Source organism: Aspergillus pseudodeflectus (assembly GCF_044049435.1).
Source record: "Aspergillus pseudodeflectus strain CBS 756.74 chromosome Unknown BJX68scaffold_39, whole genome shotgun sequence".
Taxonomy (NCBI): Eukaryota; Fungi; Ascomycota; class Eurotiomycetes; order Eurotiales; family Aspergillaceae; genus Aspergillus; species Aspergillus pseudodeflectus.
The window spans coordinates 48,702-68,257 of record NW_027263815.1 but is presented as its reverse complement, the minus strand read 5'-3'; the positions used below and the strand labels follow the sequence as shown (position 1 = coordinate 68,257).

The 19,556-nt window shown below is 50.3% G+C and overlaps 7 protein-coding genes across 7 annotated transcripts; 3 read left to right on the top strand and 4 right to left on the bottom strand.

The window, feature by feature from the left end:
* Nucleotides 1–110: 110 nt before the first annotated feature.
* On the bottom strand, nucleotides 111–1,829 carry BJX68DRAFT_256973 (cytochrome P450; the record flags this gene model as incomplete). Its single annotated transcript, XM_071043264.1, has 2 exons — nucleotides 111–1,451; nucleotides 1,527–1,829. 2 exons carry the CDS (start codon nucleotides 1,827–1,829, stop codon nucleotides 111–113), a joined length of 1,644 nt encoding a protein of 547 aa, XP_070896331.1.
* A 4,556-nt stretch (nucleotides 1,830–6,385) lies between these two features.
* On the top strand, nucleotides 6,386–8,335 carry fmqE (MFS-type transporter fmqE; the record flags this gene model as incomplete). The annotated part of the gene is made up of 5 exons (XM_071048343.1): nucleotides 6,386–6,539; nucleotides 6,596–6,972; nucleotides 7,033–7,223; nucleotides 7,273–7,761; nucleotides 7,818–8,335. The coding sequence occupies 5 exons, from the start codon at nucleotides 6,386–6,388 to the stop codon at nucleotides 8,161–8,163; spliced, it is 1,557 nt and encodes a 518-aa protein (XP_070896330.1). The 3' UTR covers nucleotides 8,164–8,335.
* A 1,416-nt stretch (nucleotides 8,336–9,751) lies between these two features.
* On the top strand, nucleotides 9,752–12,238 carry BJX68DRAFT_277504 (GMC family oxidoreductase). The gene is made up of 8 exons (XM_071048342.1): nucleotides 9,752–9,963; nucleotides 10,024–10,057; nucleotides 10,127–10,388; nucleotides 10,450–10,576; nucleotides 10,641–10,888; nucleotides 10,945–11,158; nucleotides 11,218–11,984; nucleotides 12,054–12,238. The coding sequence occupies exons 1-8, from the start codon at nucleotides 9,768–9,770 to the stop codon at nucleotides 12,078–12,080; spliced, it is 1,875 nt and encodes a 624-aa protein (XP_070896329.1). The 5' UTR covers nucleotides 9,752–9,767; the 3' UTR covers nucleotides 12,081–12,238.
* A 458-nt stretch (nucleotides 12,239–12,696) lies between these two features.
* BJX68DRAFT_269398 (uncharacterized protein) lies at nucleotides 12,697–13,188 on the bottom strand (the record flags this gene model as incomplete). The annotated part of the gene is made up of 1 exon (XM_071046331.1): nucleotides 12,697–13,188. The coding sequence occupies one exon, from the start codon at nucleotides 13,186–13,188 to the stop codon at nucleotides 12,697–12,699; it is 492 nt and encodes a 163-aa protein (XP_070896328.1).
* Nucleotides 13,189–13,499: 311 nt separating this feature from the next.
* On the bottom strand, nucleotides 13,500–14,049 carry BJX68DRAFT_269397 (uncharacterized protein; the record flags this gene model as incomplete). Its single annotated transcript, XM_071046330.1, has 2 exons — nucleotides 13,500–13,573; nucleotides 13,632–14,049. 2 exons carry the CDS (start codon nucleotides 14,047–14,049, stop codon nucleotides 13,500–13,502), a joined length of 492 nt encoding a protein of 163 aa, XP_070896327.1.
* A 2,694-nt stretch (nucleotides 14,050–16,743) lies between these two features.
* On the bottom strand, nucleotides 16,744–18,040 carry BJX68DRAFT_242497 (uncharacterized protein). The gene is made up of 3 exons (XM_071040996.1): nucleotides 17,777–18,040; nucleotides 17,303–17,640; nucleotides 16,744–17,222 (listed from the first exon to the last, which is right to left on the bottom strand). The coding sequence occupies exons 1-3, from the start codon at nucleotides 17,970–17,972 to the stop codon at nucleotides 17,106–17,108; spliced, it is 651 nt and encodes a 216-aa protein (XP_070896326.1). The 5' UTR covers nucleotides 17,973–18,040; the 3' UTR covers nucleotides 16,744–17,105.
* A 988-nt stretch (nucleotides 18,041–19,028) lies between these two features.
* Nucleotides 19,029–19,522, top strand: BJX68DRAFT_269395 (Dabb family protein; the record flags this gene model as incomplete). Its single annotated transcript, XM_071046329.1, has 2 exons — nucleotides 19,029–19,286; nucleotides 19,367–19,522. 2 exons carry the CDS (start codon nucleotides 19,029–19,031, stop codon nucleotides 19,520–19,522), a joined length of 414 nt encoding a protein of 137 aa, XP_070896325.1.
* Nucleotides 19,523–19,556: the final 34 nt, after the last annotated feature.

Below are 19,556 nucleotides of genomic sequence, written 5' to 3'. Positions count from 1 at the left end.
TCCAGATATTCGCACTCGCGTTTCCAAGATCCTAGAAGAGGATCAGAGTCAACTGATATAACTGCTTTGATTTATGGATCCTCGCTATCCTACGTCAGCTTCACAGAGCTTTAGATCTTGCCAACCTCCGCCCCAATCCTCTCCAACATGCCCTCCAAATCAACCCCAAACGTATCCCCACCCCCAAGAGCATCCCTAACCCACTCCCCCCGAGCCCGAAACGACGCTTTAAAGGGTAACGACCGCATGACAAGCCCATACGTGCACGCGAGCGGATCAACCGGTATCCTCTCCCCCGTTTCTTCATCAATGCCAGGCCGGATCTCGAATGCCCAGAGTAACTGCGCGATGACGATCCAGATGACGTTGCGCGCGAAGTGGCGGCCGGGACAGGTGCGGCGGCCGTAGCCGAAGCCGGCGACGGAGGTAAGCATGGCTTTGTTTAGTGTCTTGTGTTTAGCTTTTGGTTGGGGTTCGTTGTCCGGGTCAGAGGTGGGGTCAGCCTCGACGAGCCAGCGTTCTGGAATGAAGGAGTCTGGGTCTGGACCGAAGACACTCTCTTCGCGGGAGATGGTCCAGGCGTTTGGTACGATCACCGAGTTTGCAGGGATGCTGTACCCATTGTACGTCGCCTCCTCCTTATTGAGGTGTGGAACGCCTTCGGGCCCAACAGGCCTCCACCTCAGGACCTCCTCAACAATCGCACTGACATATGGGAGATTCACTCGATCCTCCGGGGCAGGCATCCTCTCCCTCCCAACAAGACTATCAATCTCTTCATGCGCCCTGGCGATAAACCCCGTCCCCTCGGGATCCTGCGTGACACATGCAACAACAAACCACATCAGACTATCCGCCGTCCCATCCAGCGCAGCATCGATGATCGTCCCGAGCTCGAAGGCCAACTCATCCATGGGCATATCCATTTTATCGCTTTGGACCAAACTCTTCAGATGTTTCGCGATATTCCACGTCTCCCCTTCCAGCCCGCGCCGGAAATTCTCCCTCCGCAGCGCATACTTATCCTGGAAATGCCCCTCGGCCTTTTCTTTCCACGGCGCGAGAAACGAAGGGAGGTTATTAAGTACCGGGAACATATCGACAATATGTGCGCCGACCTGGACGAAGTCCGAGAACTCGTCGTTGAACCTCGACAACTCGCCAAGCATCGGATCCTCGGGGTCTGCGATGCGGAAGCCGTAGAGGAGGGCGTGGATTATACTTGCGATTGTGCGCTGGAAGTATTTCTGCACATCGGCGCCTGCCGGGTTCGAAGCGTGGTTGAGGAGGTCGTGGAGGAGTTGTTGCGATTCGAGGGTTTGTAGTGGCAGGTAGGATGCTGCTGGGGTGGTGTTTAGCACGGAGGCTTGGAGGCGCTGGTGCTGGCGGAACTGCGGCGTGTAGTTCATCATTAGGATGTTGAGGCCTTTGAGGGCGAGTTCGGTTGCGAGCTGACCCTTTCATTAGCTCATTTTGGTCCCCGGTGTATTCATATTGAAGGGTTTGATGAGGAAGGGGGGATGTACAAAAAGCCTCGGCCTATCCGAAAACGCCGCTCCGGTCTTGGCAAGAATCTCATGTGCGACTTCTGTCGAGGATAAGATGATAACGTGCTGTCCGAGCATATTCACGTGGACGATCGGTCCGTACTCCTTGCTCCATTGTTGATATGTTCGCCATCCGTGCGATTTGGGGGCTTGGTGGATGTTGCCGATCAGTGGGAGGGGCTTAGGGCCTGGTGGGAGGGGGAGAGAGGGTGGTTTGCGTCGGGTTGTTAGGTATACGCCTACTACGAGGCCGGTAAGAACGACTAGAGTTGCAAGATGCATGATTATTCAAGTTGATATGGTAGTTAGAGAGGAGGTGGGTGCTTGCGTCCTTATATGATAAGCTGACATGCTAGGTTTGCAAGAGTCTTCTAGTGCTTACTCTGCGTGGGGATCAGCTTTATGAGATGGATTACGCAAACGCAAGGACAGAACCTCGTTGAGGGACTTGATTCGCGTTGTCGTCATTGGCATTGGTGGAAATGGGGCCGTTTTTGCGAGGTTCGTCTAATAATGATTCGCTTTGGGGTCGACCATGCGCTGCCGAACTTGGAAAGGCTTGGCTTTGTCCACGGGTCCACGGTGCATTCATGTCGCTGTCAATCGATCGAGTGGGGCCAGGGGTACAAAGTAATACGAGCTCTTAATCCAATCATTCCATGAGCTGCTGAAGGATTTCTTGATTGATAGCTCACGGGATCAGCTGTTCATCCGATTGGCCTCTTGCTTATTGGTAGAGTACGCACGGCTGATCGATCCACACTGTGGAGTATCCGTGCCTTCCAGCGCACCCACCGCCTTCGTCTTATGGGTGCGCCCCATATTCTTCGTAGTCCCATATTCTTCGTAGTTTTTCGATATTTGAAGCTATTCAACCACCACAATAGCTAATTATTAATAAAAAAGTCTTCTCCTGCCTCTCTAGATAGCCTCTCATTTTCAGCTGCCTGCTGGATTCGCTCCTCCGAGCGCTGCGTGGGCGCAAAACCATAAACCCTTTCAAATTGCTTCGCCAGCTTCTTCTGCTCCCGCTCATTATCCTTCTCCTTCCTGACCTTAATTGATCGAATAGCATCGCGAGTCTTTAGTATCCCATTACTACCAAGCGGTTTAACCTGGCGCTTAGTATAATTCCGGTGCTGTGGCGCCTGCGCGGTCCTAATCCTGCAGATTGCCTCCTGGGTCATTTTAAGCTCCTCTAGCTTCTCCATCTGGTGTTGGAAGACCTTTGATAAATTCCGCTTGGTCCGCTCAGATAGCTCAGTAAGATCCTTTAGGACCTTTACCTGGTTCCTAGTAAGCACCTCAATGGTTGCTGGAGGACTATTTTCAACGCTGGAGGATAATAGTGGTGGAGTTAGTGTACGGCCAGGGAGCTCTGGGATTGATATATCTGGTATTTCCAACTGATTGGCAAGCTGATCGACGATATGATGGCCATAAACTGGCCAGATGCCGCGGTCTTTAAAGGATTCTCGAATAATTCGCTGTGTAAAGGCCTTCTCGCGGACTGGTTGAATAATCTGTAAGAACTCTGCCTTCCTATATGGCCTACCACCCCAGAAGGATAGCTCATTGTTTATAAGCCTGAATTGCTGCTTATAGGCTAGAAAAGGCTTTCCATCAAGAGGTTGGCAAAGATGTGTTATATAAGGTAAGAAACTAAAGGGGATAATCTTATTATCCTCGCAGTATTGTAGAAATTCAAGCGTAAGGTGCGCGCCGTGGCCGTCAAATATTAGATATCGCTTCTCGCCTTGCTTTGTACGATTAGGATCCTTTGTAGCATGGTTAAATTAAACTAGCCAGGCAAGCGCTAGCTCACAGATATCCAACTATTTAGGGATATCGCGGTCATTGTATTAGGAGGTAGCACCTCACTACTATCATACTAGGCCTTTATAAAGCTGCCACCAGCTTTAAATATAAAGAATAGGGCTATTAGCTAACCATCCATACTAATATATTTAATAGTAGTAATATTTTCACCTCACTTACCCTCTATAAGATTAGGGCAAGACTTTAACCTAAAGACCTTACAAGCTCGCCCCTAACCAGGTTGAAATCCGCATTCGTCGAAGTTATATATAAGGCGCGAAGGAACTCTATTAAGAAGGTCTTTTAGCTGGTCGTACTAGTATTAGAGAAGTCCTGCATCCTCTACTTATATCCACCTTAGTTCCTTAGTCTTTTACTTCACTAGCGCGAGGCCTAGGTGTGCTAGTACCCGCGCTTCAAAGTAATAAGGCCATATCTTGCCAACCTACTTGTTAGAACCCGCGCGGGTAAGTGCCTGGTTTGCCCACGCTATAATAATCATAGTAGTTAGTGGGAGGTTCTATTTCCATATTTATATAATCTATTTAATCAAGGCCTTCTCCTGATATGGCTGTAGAAGGTTTTTATTCGACGTGGTTAGTATTACTAGTGTTTCTACTTTTTTCAGGCGGCTTCATAGCGTGGTATAGGACACGTTGAATTCACGCGCAATCTTCACGATATTTGGTTTTTTCTGGGCTCTAGTCGTGGTGATAGCTTTAAGCAAGTGAGTTTCATTAAATTCAGGAGATTTTGGCATGTTATGTAGTTATAATAAAGAATAATTTACAGAGGTTGAAAAACTACGAAGAATATGGGACTACGAAGAATATGGGGCGCACCCATAAGACGAAGGCGGTGGGTGCGCTGGAAGGCACGGATAGCTGCCTTCTGAAACAAACCAAGCACCCTCCCGACTTTCCAACCTGCTATGGAGCTAATGCTTAGTAGCTACATGGAAGAGTATGGGTACTAGGTGTACCAAGGCACTTTTACACAAGGCTCCTCTTCATTTGTTGCTGAGACTTGGGTCCAGAACAGGCAGCCAAAGTGGTGACAAGCAATCCGGCACATTAATACGGCCTAGGGTGCTCCGTGCACGTGAAGTATGGACTGACCATGACAGCTGCTAATATACAGTTGGCCGGTTTGTCTCTTGTAGCTCCTCCTGAGCACCATCCCACTGACATCAAATTCCTTTGGCATCCATTACATACCCAGTGGAGGCCAACCCTGCAAAAGCCATGCGGCGCCAAGAGCCCCCAGTAGCCCATTCGCAGGAGCCACATCCTTACCCCGGATGCATGGGAAGGAACAGTTGGCCTGGGGCGGGCTTGCAATAGTCCAGGTTCTATCTGCCAGGCCACAGACCGACCCAGCTGCATGGATGCGACGAAGCTTGGGCTGAGCGCGACCCAAAGGTCCCTTAATCACTCTGAGACCAGATTTCACGGGCGAGACAGGAAGGTCTGGAGCCTGAAATTCCCTTTTCTCTCTTCCCCACCCCGCGTTTGACTACATTCCTCCCTATAATCCACCCAACACAGGGAGTTTACTACACTAACTATGAGTACTCCTCTGCCAACAAACTCAACAACTGAATTTCCCCTCTTGCCCTATCTTCTCGGTGAGGTCGCAACAGCAGCCTCTGGAAGCATCTTGTCTGTCAACCCGAGCCGCGATGTGACAACAATCCTGCTTTCATGTTTACCCGACAGCCAGGGCTGCTTCCGGCTCGGTCTCCCAATCACTTTGACAACCGGGCCAACAACTGGTCAATGTACAGCGATTCGGCGACTGCTCACGGGTGTAAAGCCGGCGCATGGTTAACACGTACAGACTCGATTGAGTGCCATGTGTCGTCCATGACGGCGGACTGCTGTGGAGGAGTCAGATGGACGCTACAGGGCAAATCTGAAGTCGCAAAAGACCCGTTCTCTTTTATCCAGACCGATTACTTGAGTGACGATGTAGTTCTCACGGTTATGGGTGGATTGGACCTGTTAGCTGCGCCGGTGACCGATTCCACGACGAGACCGTTAACCTCCACTGAGTCACCGACTTCCCGCTTGGCGACCGTGACAGCAGCAGCGTCAGGGCCCGCGCTGCCATCCGAGCCAGACACACGCGGGGCTCCAGTCGGAAACAGGTCATCGTTAATAGACCGGATCACCGGTCCTGTAATCGGAGCTGTGGTCGGCTTCTGCTTGATAATTGTCCTAGCCTGGTGGTATTGGCGGCGATGTCACGAGTCAGCAGTAGCGAGCAATCACCATCCCGGTGGACGACATCGCGTGGAGCTTGAAACACCAACAAACAAGTCATCGCGTCCCTGAGATGGTCGCAACGGGGGCTGTGCCGCCCTCGGAGTTGCCTCGCGGGAGCCGGGCTAACGTAGATAAAAAGCTCGAGGCGCTTACATGGTCTTCTGATAAGGCATGGTAGCTAATGTATATCTTGCAATCTATTGTTATAGGTTCTTTTCCCTATAATTGCAAGTATCACCGGTGTCCAGGAAATTCAACAATATTCCAAGGCTCGCACGGATTTCCCGGATAACATACCGGGCAGAACAATCGCACCAACGTTTAAACGGGCCCTTTATCTAGCTTAGCATGCTGTTCAACAAGAGTTCATGCGCAGAAAGGTCGCTCTGGGGAATATACGGCGTTATAATAAGAGGTGCAGGCTTTCGGGTTATCCAGGGCCAACTCGGTGTTTTTCCTCCCGAGCGTCCACCCGTCCACCTTCTCGGCTTCTCCGGACTGCCTTGAAGTGGACGCACCCAACCCCATGGGGATTAGCTGTCAAATCTTCATCACGAGGTTAGTCTTTCCGACTCTTTTGCTAATTCCGGCCGAGGACGTGAACCGCGTCCACTTCGCCCCGGGATGAAAACCTTGCCACGCTGGTTCTATATATTCTACCCCCTGTACCCCGGATCTTTCGCGTCTATCTAAAGCAAGGCCGCTATCGGAATACATTACCGCCCTGTCTGCTAAACCAATTCATCCATCACTATGACGGACCCCAAAGTGGAAGATATTGAACACGTCGAGTCCAGCCCGGCCCCTGGCAAGGTCGGCACGGAAGCCATGGAGGACTTTCACCGCGCCGAGAAGGAGATTACCACCTGGCAGGCTATCAAGACACATAAGCGTGTCTTATTCTTTGGTAATTCTATCCTTTTTGACTACCTCCACAACCTGACCTAACCAACAACCTTTTAGCCATACTCCCTTTCGTGTGCGCTGCAAACTACGGCTACGACACCATCTCCAACAACTCCAGCATCGCAATGCCCGCATTTATCGCTTCCTTTGGCGATGTGGATCCAACTACCGGTTCAGCGTATCTACCATCTCTCTGGACTTCGCTGTGGACCTCCATGTCAAATCTAGGTCAGGCGTTCGGCGCCATGGCTGCCGGTGCCCTCGCGCAACAGGTTGGGCGACGCTGGACTGCGTTTGCTTTCTCAATTCTCTCAATCGCGGGAACGTTTATTCTCTTCTTCGCGACCTCGCGTGGTATGCTTCTCGCTGGAAAGACGATCAACGGCGCTGTGGTTGGAGGGTTGATGACGATTGGAACGACGTATGCTGCTGATGTGAGTATTGGATTGAACTGCGCGCCTGTTGTCTCCCATTCTGACTGTGTATTTCACTAGATCGCCCCAGTCCGACTGCGTGGAGCAATCCTACAGGCCCTCGTCTTCTTCGGCGTCGTCATGCAGGGCACGAGTTTGGGAATCGTTCGGGCGTTCGTTCCAAACCCGAACCCGATTGCGTGGAAAATTGTCTTTGCTATCCAGTGGGCCTTTGCTGTCCTTGTTCTAGTCGCTGCCCTAGCCGTCCCCGAGTAAGCTCCCCATCCCGCCAAAAGGTCGTTCGTGTGCTGATCCTCGCAGATCCCCCGTGTACCTCCTCTCCAAGGGCAACAAAGAGCAAGCCGAGCGCGCCCTTCGTCGTATACACGGAAACGACCCAACCCTGTCCCTCCGCCTCGCCTCCATCGCGTACACGCTCGAAGAAGAGCAAGCTTCGCAAGCGGCCTCCGCATCCCCACTCGAACTCTTCCGCGGCTCGAACCTCAGACGCACGCTTACAATCGCATTCATCATGTTCTCGACAAGTGCAATTGGAATCCCATTCCTGAGCCAGAATATCTATTTCCTCTTTACAGTTGGTCTGCCGGCCGTTCATGTGTTTGACATTGGGATCGGTGGGTTCTTCCTGGGCGGGTTGTTCATTGTTTTCGGGTGGGTTTACAACGATAGGATTGGGCGCCGACGGCTATGGCTGTGGGGATTGGGAGGCAACTTGATTGGAATGGTTATCGTTGGGGCTCTGGCGTTCGCCGGGAGTATGGGTAGTATCTGGGCCATTGGTGTCATCATGTCGGTCTCCCCTTTGCTTCCTCCAGCTTTCACCCCCACATACTAACAGCAAACAGGAACATCCTCATCTCCTACACGGCCTACGCAAACGTCGGCGTCGCCTGGACAATCTGCCCCGAAATCTCGTCCCACCGACTGCGCCACTACTCGCAATCCGTCGCGTTCATCACGGGTGCCGTCAGCTCGTGGCTGTTCTCATTCATCACGCCATACATGTATAACGTCGATTCCGGAAACCTCGGCGCAAAGACGGGATTCGTGTATGCGGGGCTTACAGTTATTGTTGGTGCTGTTTCCTGGTTCCTTGTTCCGGAGACTGCTGGGCTTACCGTTGAGGATATTGATTTGGCGTATGAGACGGGCGTTAAGCCGAGGGGGTTCAAGAAGCTTAGAGCGCAGTAGATGAGATTGGCGCTTGGGGGGTTTCCCAGTGGTGCGGGGGTCAAGGACCGTACATAATTGTGCCAACCCCGATCAGTAGTCGGGAGAGAGCTGTATCTCCTGTTATAACCAGTTTTCTGTTCACAATGGCAAGAGCAAAAATATAAAAACATAAAACAGTAGGGATTCCCATGTGGCCACCCACCATCCTACTAACCTGCCGGCCGGCGTGTGGCTTAAACGCGCCCAGGAGTCGGGTGGGCCAGTGTCAACGAGCTGGGTGTGCGAGGAGGGGAAGGCCCTGACCCAACAGCATGGACAGGGTTGGGGAACCGTGATTACCTTCCTAAACTCGCCGCAGCACCTGGGCATTTATTGTTGGCATTCCTACTGGATCAAACTCCTCTTTGGCTGAAACTGGGCCTATCAAAGCCCACAGCTTGGGCATGGCTGTGCTCGTCAAAACTAGGACCCCTGCACGCCCAGAGAACAGGCAACAATGACACGTTTTATGTAGGACCAACGCGCCCGACACAATCTTAATCTGTTAGGTTATGTAGTATGGGCCCTCCCCTGTACACCAAGTAATAAAGAACAGATGGAGTGGAATGATTATTCGTAGAGAGAGCAAAAGTCTTATCAGCGAACGGGAGCCGATTCTTAGTAGGATACGCTCTAGTGGATATAACAAAGCTTACCTTTCCTGGCCCAAGTGTGCTATTATATATAGTTATGTGAAATCAAATAGGGTGATCAAGTTCTGATGCTGCATGGAAGAGCCGCACCTTATTCCTAAGTTTCTAATTCCAAGACCGTCATCGTCTCTAATTGAGCGGGATAAATACATGTACATGGTAGCCTCGAAACATACAGTCCATCTAGATCCAACCATAGCAGCCGCTGCCCCTTATTGAACACGCAATTATGGTCAGACCCCAATGAGTGCGAAGCCTAACCACCAGATCCCACACTACACCGTAATAGAAGCGAAGATGTTGGGTTCGCAGCGACAGCCCAGTAGATCGTCGGGGTCACAAGTGCAATACTGGACGTCGCTGTGGACGGCGAGAGGGAGGCGGTGCTGGCAGGAGCAGCCGAGGGCGAGAAGTTGGATAAAGCGCCGCAACCGGCGATCCGAATACCCTCGTAGGACCCCAAGTCATCAGTGGACGTGTAATTATCGACGGGATGGTGGTTGATAATCTCAGTTTAGCTCTAGCCTCAATTTCCCATCCTCTGGAAAACGTATAAACAAGTGGCACTTGACTTGAACGGACAGACCGCAGCAAATCCGGTTCGGAGAGATAAAAACGTGGGATATTGCGGCTTGATAATGAGAGCGAGGATTGGCCTCCGTCCTAGAATAGGTAAAGCCTTATGTGGCGCAATAGCTAAATTCCTAGCACCCTATGACGATGGAGGGTGAATTGACTAGCACGTGGGTTTACCAATTAGGACCTTGACTAGGGTGAACCCCTGTACATTCTCCCTGTTCAGTCGGTGTTTCATAATTTCGCTTATTCCCTTTCGCCTCCTGTTTGACTGATGGCTTAAGACGACATTTTAAGGAGGGAGTCGCACCATCCATCCTCTTCCATTCAGGTACCAACTTACCCCAACCAACCATGCATTTTACGTGGACAGCCTACCTTACGCGCCCGATCTTAGGGCTTGGGCTCGGATCGCTAGTTCTCGCAGTATCAGCGTCCCATGGCCACGTTCTCACCAGCGAGGCTCAGCTGCGCTCTTCCTACGACTATGTGATTATTGGTGGAGGGGTTTCGGGCCTGACTGTCGCTAACCGTCTGTCGGAGAATCCTAGTAAGCAGCCTAGTATCAAGCCTCGGATCTTGCAGCTTATTTATTGATGATGTTTCCTAGAAAATAGTATTCTTGTTATTGAAGCAGGTGACTTGTACGCAATTGGCCGCATGGCTTGGGATTACTGTTTCTTATGTATGCCAACTAACTTTTCCTGCCGCAGTGATCAAGATGAAGACTACATTGTCATCCCCGGGTTAGCTGGTGGTGCGATCGGCACAAAATACGACTGGAACTTAACATATGTGCCAAACCCAGATGCAGCAGGCCGCGCTCCTTCGATTCCACAGGGCAAGGCAGTTGGCGGCTCCAGTCTCCTGAACCGCATGGTGTTTGACCGTGGCTCCAGTGCAGATTATGACCGCTGGAGAGCACTCGGCAATCGTGGTTGGGGATGGAAAGATCTTCTCCCGTACTTTAAAAAGGTACAGTACAGCCATCCTTGCGATACGTGTGGGAACGATTGGTAACAGCGCCTTTCCGCAGAGTGAGACTTTCACTCCTCCGACAGATGCGATTGAGGCTGAATGGAACACTACCTATGATCCATCTGTTCACGGCTCGTCTGGTCCCATTCAATCGAGCTACGCTCCTTGGATCTGGCCTTCTACGAGTGCGTACCACTTCATTCAAGTCCTATGTTTTCCAATGCTGGTCTCTGCTTACACGGCGTCTAGAGCACTTTATCAGTGCCCTAACAGGCCTCGGTATTCGTATTCCCAAGGACGCTGCCAGTGGGGATGCCGTGGGTCTGTATTTCAGCCCTCATAACCAAGATCCCGTGACGGTCTCCCGAAGCGATGCCCGCAGGGGATATTGGGAAGCGGCCTCCCATCGACCTCGTCTTAGTCTTCTTGCAGGGCGAACAGTCACTCAACTCATAACTAAGCAGACTCCTCAGGGGCCCAAGGTTACAGGGGTAGAGGTTTGTATATGAATGACCCGCCAGCTGCACACGTCGCACTGACCGAGTTCCAATAGTTTGTCTCGTCGAAATGCAAGAGCCCAACTGTCGTCAAGGTCGGCAAGGAAGCGATTCTAGCAGCTGGCGCTATCCACACGCCTCAGCTTTTGCAGCTTTCCGGAATCGGCGACCCGGCCATCTTGTCTCCTTTGAACATTTCCACTGTGGCCAAGGTTCCCGGTGTCGGTCGCAATCTCCAGGACCATGTCTATGTCCCTGTCGTCTTTTCTTGTGAGAAACCTCACTTCCCCGGAGCTTTCGATGATACCTTATACCCTAACCACAACCAGTCGACTTCCCTCTGACATCGGCAAATCTCACCTCGAACGCCACATTTGCCGCAGAGTCCCTAGATCTATACAACACGCACAAGACAGGCCCCTACGCCGACGCAACAGGCGACTTTCTCGCCTTCTTATCGACAGACAGCTTTACATCTCAAAGAGACACCCTACACAGACTCGCCAACGCCCTAGACCCCTCCACATACCTAGACGCCGATACCCCGGTCAGCGTCAAACGCGGCTACGCCGCACAGCATAAACTCCTAACCGCGGGCCTCGCAGCGACCAACCAAGCCCAAATCGAATTCCTCTGGGCAGACGGCACCTTTGTCCTCGGCCTGCAGCACCCTTTTTCCCGAGGCAACGTGCGGCCCGCCGCAGCCTCATCGACCGATCGGAAAACACTGGCTGCCCCCCTCGCAGACGCCGCCTTCCTCCGCAACCCCCTCGACGTGGTGATTCTCATCGAAGCAATCAAGTTCGCGCGCGCCGTCGCGAACACACCAGAGCTTACTGCCTTCAACCCCGTGGAACTCGTTCCCGGCGCCGACGTGTCGTCCGATGAGGATCTGGAGGCGTACATCCGGGGCGCTGCCGAGTCACTGTTTCACCCGTCGGGGACTTGCTCCGTGGGGAAGCTAGAGAATGGTGGTGTTGTTGATACGGAGTTTCGGGTGCATGGGGTTCGTGGGCTGAGGGTTGTTGATGCGAGTGTGTTTCCGATGTTGCCGGCGTCGCATATACAGAGTTCGGTTTATGCTGTTGCGGAGAAGGTGAGTCATGTTAGTTTATTTTACATTTTTTACTCCGTTTTGAATCTTTGCTAACTGTGATTTTGCTAGGCTGCGGAGGCCATCAAGTCTTCGTGAAGTGACAAGTTGACTGTTTGTTCTTTTATTTTCTGCAAGAACAGATTCTCAAGTTGATACGAGTAGCATGAACGTTATTTACCTGATATAATTGCTAGTCAGGGAATATTTCAATTTACCAGATTATTGGCTATCAAGTCTATATCAAAATAAAAGTCGCTCGTCCTTCTAGCGGTAGTATCTTTAATCCTCGCCTGACAGAGTAGTAGCCTGATGGATTCATTACTCGAGATTCTCGGCTTGCCTGGTGAGGCTGGGACTCAATCATACAATATATCTGCTTCGTGCATTGGTGGCCTCAGTACTGACACCACCGGGCGGCATGGCCAGCAAAGAGGGACACTATAATTACACTACTAAACATCAAGTATACAGCCGCCTGGCTTCTGAACAGCGAAACATCAAGGATACGAGAACAGCCTAGTCTTTTTATGAGCACTGGACTGCTATCCCGAGCTTCTTCGACGAAATAGTACTCGCTCTGCTCTGCGTCGCCAACCACCTGCCACCCTCGAGGGCGAGACTTCAGAAATACAACAGGTTGGGAAAAAGAGAAAAAGGAGAAAAAGTGCAAGAAAACAAGAAAAAAGGAGACCTAGACACAGAAATCAGTAGATCAACAAGTCATAAGCACACTTGCCGCCCCACCGCCCAAATAAAACCCACTACTCTTCTTATTCGCCACGGGAATACAATTATACCAGCCATCAAAAAGTCCCCAATTAATACTCCCGATGTGCTCATAATCCGCAACATGGTGCACCGTCGCCTTCCCATGGCAACCGGGCTTCTCCCAGAACTTGAGCACACAGCTTTCCGGCCACGGGTAGTCTACGTTGCTGGGTTTCGCGCCGTAGGTGCCGGCTTCGAGGTTCTTGCATTGGCCGGCCCATACCCAGCCGGAGGCGGATTCGATATCGCGGTCGCAGGAGCCCGAGTGGTAGGCGTTGAGGTAGATACCTGTTCCGCGTTCTTCGAGGGAGGTGTTGGGGGCGGCGATGGTGGTGACGGTCTCGGTCAAGGCGTCGGGGACTGGAGTTGCAAAGATGAGGAGTGGGGTTGTGGCTAGGGTGGCTAGGAGGAGGAGGGTGCTTTTGAGAGACAGCATTTTGATCAAGAGGGAAGTTGTTGATTGGGGGTTTCTCGAACTGGGTGGTTGATGGGCTGGACGGAGTGAGCCCACTGACTGAGCAACGATGATGGAATGTAAACGAATGTGTGAAAGGTATGCGCGGTTCCTGGCCGGTGCCTTAAGGAACGGTCCAGATATTTATACTGGAATAGAACCACATTCATAGGAGGAGCAACAGTACACTAGCGGGGAGTAATGCGGCGAGGGATCATCTCATAGTTGTGCGGGCTAGCGGGAGGGATGAGCGGTGTTCAAGCTCTCCAAGCTTCAGCCTCCGCAAAGAATCCTTAACAGATATGGTCGTTTTGTTGTCGTTGATGCAGGCTGCTAGTTAAGCGGAATTTCCGTGGTCGATATTCGACTTTTCCACAGAAGAAGGTTAGCATCCGTACCCCTCGTCTCTTCGGGTATTCACTGACAGTATTCACTGGACCTGGACTTCGACGAAGTGAAGAAGAGCAAGTTCCAGTTCTTCAGTGCAGCGTCGCGGTGTTCCAATATAGATGGTGCGTAATTGTCACTGCCAACAGTGTTGCGGAATATGCCGATATTTGTGAATTTCACAAAAGCCACCAGATCCCACGTTTCGCTTCCAAGATCGCGTGAGGTAGGTAAACCCTCATATAAAATTTCAAAGTCGCCAGTCTCGATCGCGGGTCTGCTGATTTCTTTAACGAATCGCTCAAACCAGGCTTCTCGGCCACTGCAAGCTGGGTGTGAACTTCCTTCTGGATATTGCGCCTGCTCGTGCCATTGTAAAAGACCGAGCATAAAGACAGGGTGGTCTTCTGGGAAGCTGTTTGGTATATTGTTGACAAGGTTCCTGACTTTTGCCATTTTGGTCTGGCGGGTGAGAGACCGAAGATATTGGTGTGAGGCTTTGTCCTTGAATCTGGGGTGGGATTGATTATAAGTTATTGGTTTTCATCCCTGCTAACCTTAATTTCCTGTAGGTCCAACCAGAAGCAAATTAAGATTGACCCGCGTGATTTACTGTCCAATATCAGTCAGTTTCAGGTGTTGAGTCTAGACCATTCGAGACCATCCTAGACAGGTCCTGGTCGGGGCGGGACTTCTGCAGAAAGGCCAGATCTGGCCATCGACGCATCGCCAAGAGCATGGCCAAGGCTGAGCTTGCTTAACCTTTGAGATGAAGATTAGTATTGGCTGAAGCAATTGCCAAAATTGAGGGAGCTTCAAATCATTGGTCTGCAGTCACCGCTTCGGGACGAGCAGACGGATCGAGAACCTACGATCGCCGTGACCCGACAGACTCCCCAACCCCACCGTACAGCCAAGAAACAACATGCCCGACTCGTCTCCGGTCGGAACTTCAAAAACGACGCGGAAAGAAAAAGTGTTCTCGTTAGGAAGAAAAAGTCATGGCGTAGGAGAGTGTGACTTGGTACATAGGAATTGCAAAATTGTTCTCAGGTCTCTATATTGAAGCTGGGTATACTTCATTGGAACTGGGACCAAATATCGGAGTTGAGATTGATTACTGATCATTGAGCTCGGGAGCCGAGAGGAGTCGGTCCCTTTGGCCCACAGTGCGGAGGAGTTCATAGTTTATGTGTCGTCGGCAATTTTATATAATCAAGAAATCGTAGCACAGACCCTTGAGGTCCAATGGGCCTCACTAAAAGATGAATATCGGGATATCAATCTAGATAAAAAAGAAAGAGCTCTTGTTATATTCCATGTCTCCTTTTGTTCACTTTGTTCTCCAATCCTCCCTCACTTGATAATCTATGTTTTCGTCACTACCTGGGATGTAACCATTTGCGCATGAAGCGAAGAAACAGGTCTTGGCCTTTGCCCTACTGGTTCGCTTCCAGTTTCTCTAAAAAAAAATGGGAGGAATCTCAGTAGAACTTATCCAGTTCCCTGTTTGTTTCGCTATTTAGCCACATCAATATAGAGAAACCGAGCCCGGGGTGTTTTGAGGAATCATACCTTGTTGATCAAAGAAGTTGGTCGCATAATCGCTATTTTGGATTGTCCGTGCCGGCGGTAGGCCAAGGGTGGCCACCATCTCAGCGAGGTGATGACTGTCCGAATCGTTCTCAACTGATTCCGAGGCATAGAAAAGATGACCGGGCTCAAAACATCCCAGGCTGGTAAAAGGATTAACCATGGTAAATCACGGGCCTTGCACCGCCAGTATAAATACATACCGGGACTCCTAAATTCCAAATGTTGATTTTCTGATTCCAGGGCGTGCGTAATACAACTTCGGGCGCTCGGTAGATCAGGGGCTGGGCATCCTCCCATTTCGTACTCAGATTCAAGAAACAGCGAGCCGCGCCAAAGCCCGCCAGTGTTGGACGGCCACGTACTTTATGGGCTTGGCCTTGGATGTTTCTGCTTCTTTAAAGTTAGCAAGGGTTAATTCATCCTCAACACTAAGTATAATGTTCTTGCTTTACAGATCTTATTAATTCAAGTCAGCAGAGTATCCAGGAAGTGCGACGGGATTCGCACCGGTATGAGCAATAATATAAGCCTTTGTATGTAGAAAGTCAAGAGCAAGAAGAGCATAGATTAATGTTAGTTTTAGTAGGTTCTCTGAAAGAGTCTTACTTGCACTTCGTTTCCAAAGCTCAAACAGACTCATGGCCAAGGGAGAATGCACAAGGCATTTCTAGGTGGAGTTGTTCGTAGATGTTATTTAGAAGTCGTCTAGTGCCTGGCGAACTAGGATAGAGCCCGTGCGATCCAACTCCATATTTTAGAGATGTTTGTAAACTTCTATTTCTCTCTTTCCATGTCTAGAGTCACGCTCATGGATCTTAAATGCAACGTATGCACGTCGTCTCGGCCTGTTAGTCTTCAAATGGATACACGTAAATATTCTTGCTTACTCTAGATCGCTGCACAGCCAGACTGTGGAGTAGCCCCATAGCCCAGCTCACCGAGCACCTGATACCTTGAACGAAAGGTATCGCCAATTAAGACCCTTCTCCTACTTAGCTTTAATAAGACTAGTGGCTTCTTGAATTATGTTACACCCATCTTGGTATCTATCATAATAATAAGTCTTATACTAAGACTACTACTAACAGCAAGTTATGTGTGTTTACCATTAGCCCTTCAGGTCCCTAAATGCCTACTTGGCTTATATCCCCATATACCCTCAAGGGACAAATTCAAAATAATAGCCTTAACCCTACTACTAGAAAGACCACTACTTACAGCGCTACCTCTGTCCTTAAGACCCTTAGCTACCTTTGGGATCTGGAGGATTTCTCCCTTGTGTCTCGCACTCGCTAGCCTTTAATCACTTGACTAGAACTAAGAAGCGCGGCGGCCCTGCTACTCTGGCCAATCTCCGTATTTTGCCTGATGCTGTCTAAGAATGTTACAGAGGCAATTTTGGTGGGGCTTTCTTTCTATGTCCTATCATATACTTTGATCCTTGATTATTGGTTACCTAGGACCTTGATTCATGTGTTGTATAGAGACGCTTAATTAGTATTATGAAATCACGCGATTTATGTATTAATTACCGCAAAAGAGGGTGTCTTATGATCCAACATGGTTCATTGCTCAAGAGGCTCGACTGGACTTCTTTCTGGACGATTCTCTAAAGTTGAACAGAGGTAAAACGAGTAAACATCCTTCACTTCTCCCTTCGCCCATGGACCTGATATGGCAGCTGCGGCCATCCATGCCCTCAGGTGGTACTGGGTTGACACTCTCCCACCCGACCAATAGTGAGTTGCCTCGAACGCGAACAGTGGCCGCGAAGAAGACAGTTTATAAACTATGCAGGCTCCGAATCCTAGTCTGATGAGTTGCGATTATTCATTGCAACGTACATATCTTCTTCCCCCTCCCACCCTCGCTTCCATTCGATTATAATCTATTCCACTAGATAATGGACGCACAACCTATTCGACCTGCAGTTTCTCCAGCCGTACCACGAGATCAAGCGCGCTGTCGTCACCGGCTTTGAGTTCGCCCAAGATACCCTGAACAGTCTCATCCGATCTGGTCCGGCTATAGTCCTATAAGCCATATTACATGTTAGCATGGCCACCGAAAACAAAAAAAGAAAAAAAAAAACCAAAAGCCACATCCAGCTCACCTCCAAGCCCTTCCACCCAATTGTCCCCAAAAACGCCCCCTCCTGCTCTTCAACCCCCAGCGCATGCGCGAATACCGGCTTGCCGACCGTGTCCAAATTCTTCTCGTCGCTCAAAAGAGCAGTCTGCAGCCGCGTCCACAGACGCTCTGTATCAGGCCCGTGTCGAGCCTTGATGATCTGCGTAATCGGCGCGGAGCCAGTGTCCTTCGCTGATGTAACCGCTTGGAAAAGCTTCGGCGCGTCGGGTCTCGCAGCGTACGGCTTCATAATTCCGCCGAACGCCTGGAACGCTGGCGAATGTGGGTAGAATGCGTGGAAGGAGGAGAGCGTGTCCCATTCTACATTGCGACCCGGTGGAAATGTGTCAGTAGGCTTTTGTCAATTAAAAATAGGTGGCAAAAAGCTTCCACCATCTCGATCTTTCAAATGTGGGTTGTTCATGATGAAGTCAAAAGTCGAATTGGGTCCCCTCACCAATAAGCAATGCCGCGCGCCCGGAATCTGGGGCAACGGGGTTCCCTGCGTCGAAGAGAACCGCGCCATGCCAGAACAACTGAAGGCCCGGGGTACCGACCAAGTGCGAGGATATTTGCGAGGCGTGCGAGCTGAATGCCGATCGGGACTGGGGGTCTCCTTTGAGGAGTGGGAGGAGGATTTCGGTGATTGTCATTCTGAGACGGAATTTTAATATGGATATTGGCTGGTGTTTGGTGTGAATGTCGCGAGTAGGGAAATAAAATATGGGATGAATGGTGGGATTTTACAGCGTCTATATAGTCGCAAAAAGGTCGACGAGAACTGCAGGCATCAATGGGACAACGTTGGATGGATCCACTTTTGCCCGCAACTTCATCAGAGCCCGCATCCTGCGGCTGATTTTCCTCGAGTAAATGTGGAGATGCTATTTATAAGGCTGCTGTCCATAGGCGGATACTGATAAGCACTACTCCGGAGTAGGTATACAGCTCGTTAGTTTAAGCCCAGTGATCATCCTTCATACTGGAAACGAGACCGCTCCTCTTCACCTCCGGAGACCTCGACTGTTATCCCAAGCCCATCTTGAACCCCACCAGACTTTGGCAATAGTCGTACAAATAAAGCGACTCTATTACCAGGAAAGAAGCTTCATTTCCACAGCCTCTTTCTTTCCCCTCAAAATCATGTGCTCTCGGACGGTCTCGCGTCAAGGACGGACAGCCGCAGAGACCCCGCGAGTTAGGACGAGGGTCACAAATGCGAGACCTATCTGGAACGATGTATCTCTAGGCTTTGAGATATCAATGCAGAATGGGGAGAATTTGTTCCTTCTTATTGCCTGTTTGGACTGGAAGCCGGAAACCAGTGGTGAAGGCGGGCCCTAGAGTAGCTGAGATGAATAGACCATACATTATGAGATTAACTGTGCTCTGAGACTGTGCCCAGCAAATTCTCACTTTGTGATTACTAATTCATTCTCTACTAACTAGTTACCACCGTTGATTATGATCTTTATTTCAAAGATTTCTCATCTTTCACTAATTACTAATCAGTAATATTATAGCAAGGTAGTGAGGCATATAAACCATTTGCTTCAAATAATATGCGCAGGGCATCTATCAAAGAGTTTGCTACATTCATACGCGGTTTTCCCTCCAAACGAGTCCCAAGTCATACATACATCCCATCGCGCTCGCCCTCCTACTACTCCGTCCTCGCCCCCGATATCTCGACAATAAACAAAGGAAATATGCCGCCGGTTACACGTGTCGTCCAGATTCAATTCAAAGATGGCGTTGACGCTGACAGGAGGAAAACCGTACGTGTGATTGCTGATGCCCCCAAGTCAATAGCCACCCAGCGCGAGCCACTAACAGTGAATATCTGCTACATCAAGGTCTTAGACAAAGTTCGCGCAATGAAAGTCAACTGCCTAAGCCGACAGACCGGTCAGTCATACATCCAATTCATCAGAGTGGGCAAGGATGTCTCTCCCGAGCCACTTAATGTGAGTCACTGCCACCTACCTACCTACGAGCTGTTCCACCTTCCACCCATGGGAGACCCTGACAAATGTCGATAACCTAGAACGGCTCTACACATCAATTTATCCTGGAATTTAATAGCGAGGCCGATCGCGATTACTATTCTTCGCGGGATCCTGCGCATCAGGCCGTGATAGCAGGCCTGGGGCCGGTTCTTGAGAAAATACAGATTCTGGATATTATCGATGGAGAGATCTAACGAAACCAAACTTTGTACTCGAGATAATACAGCA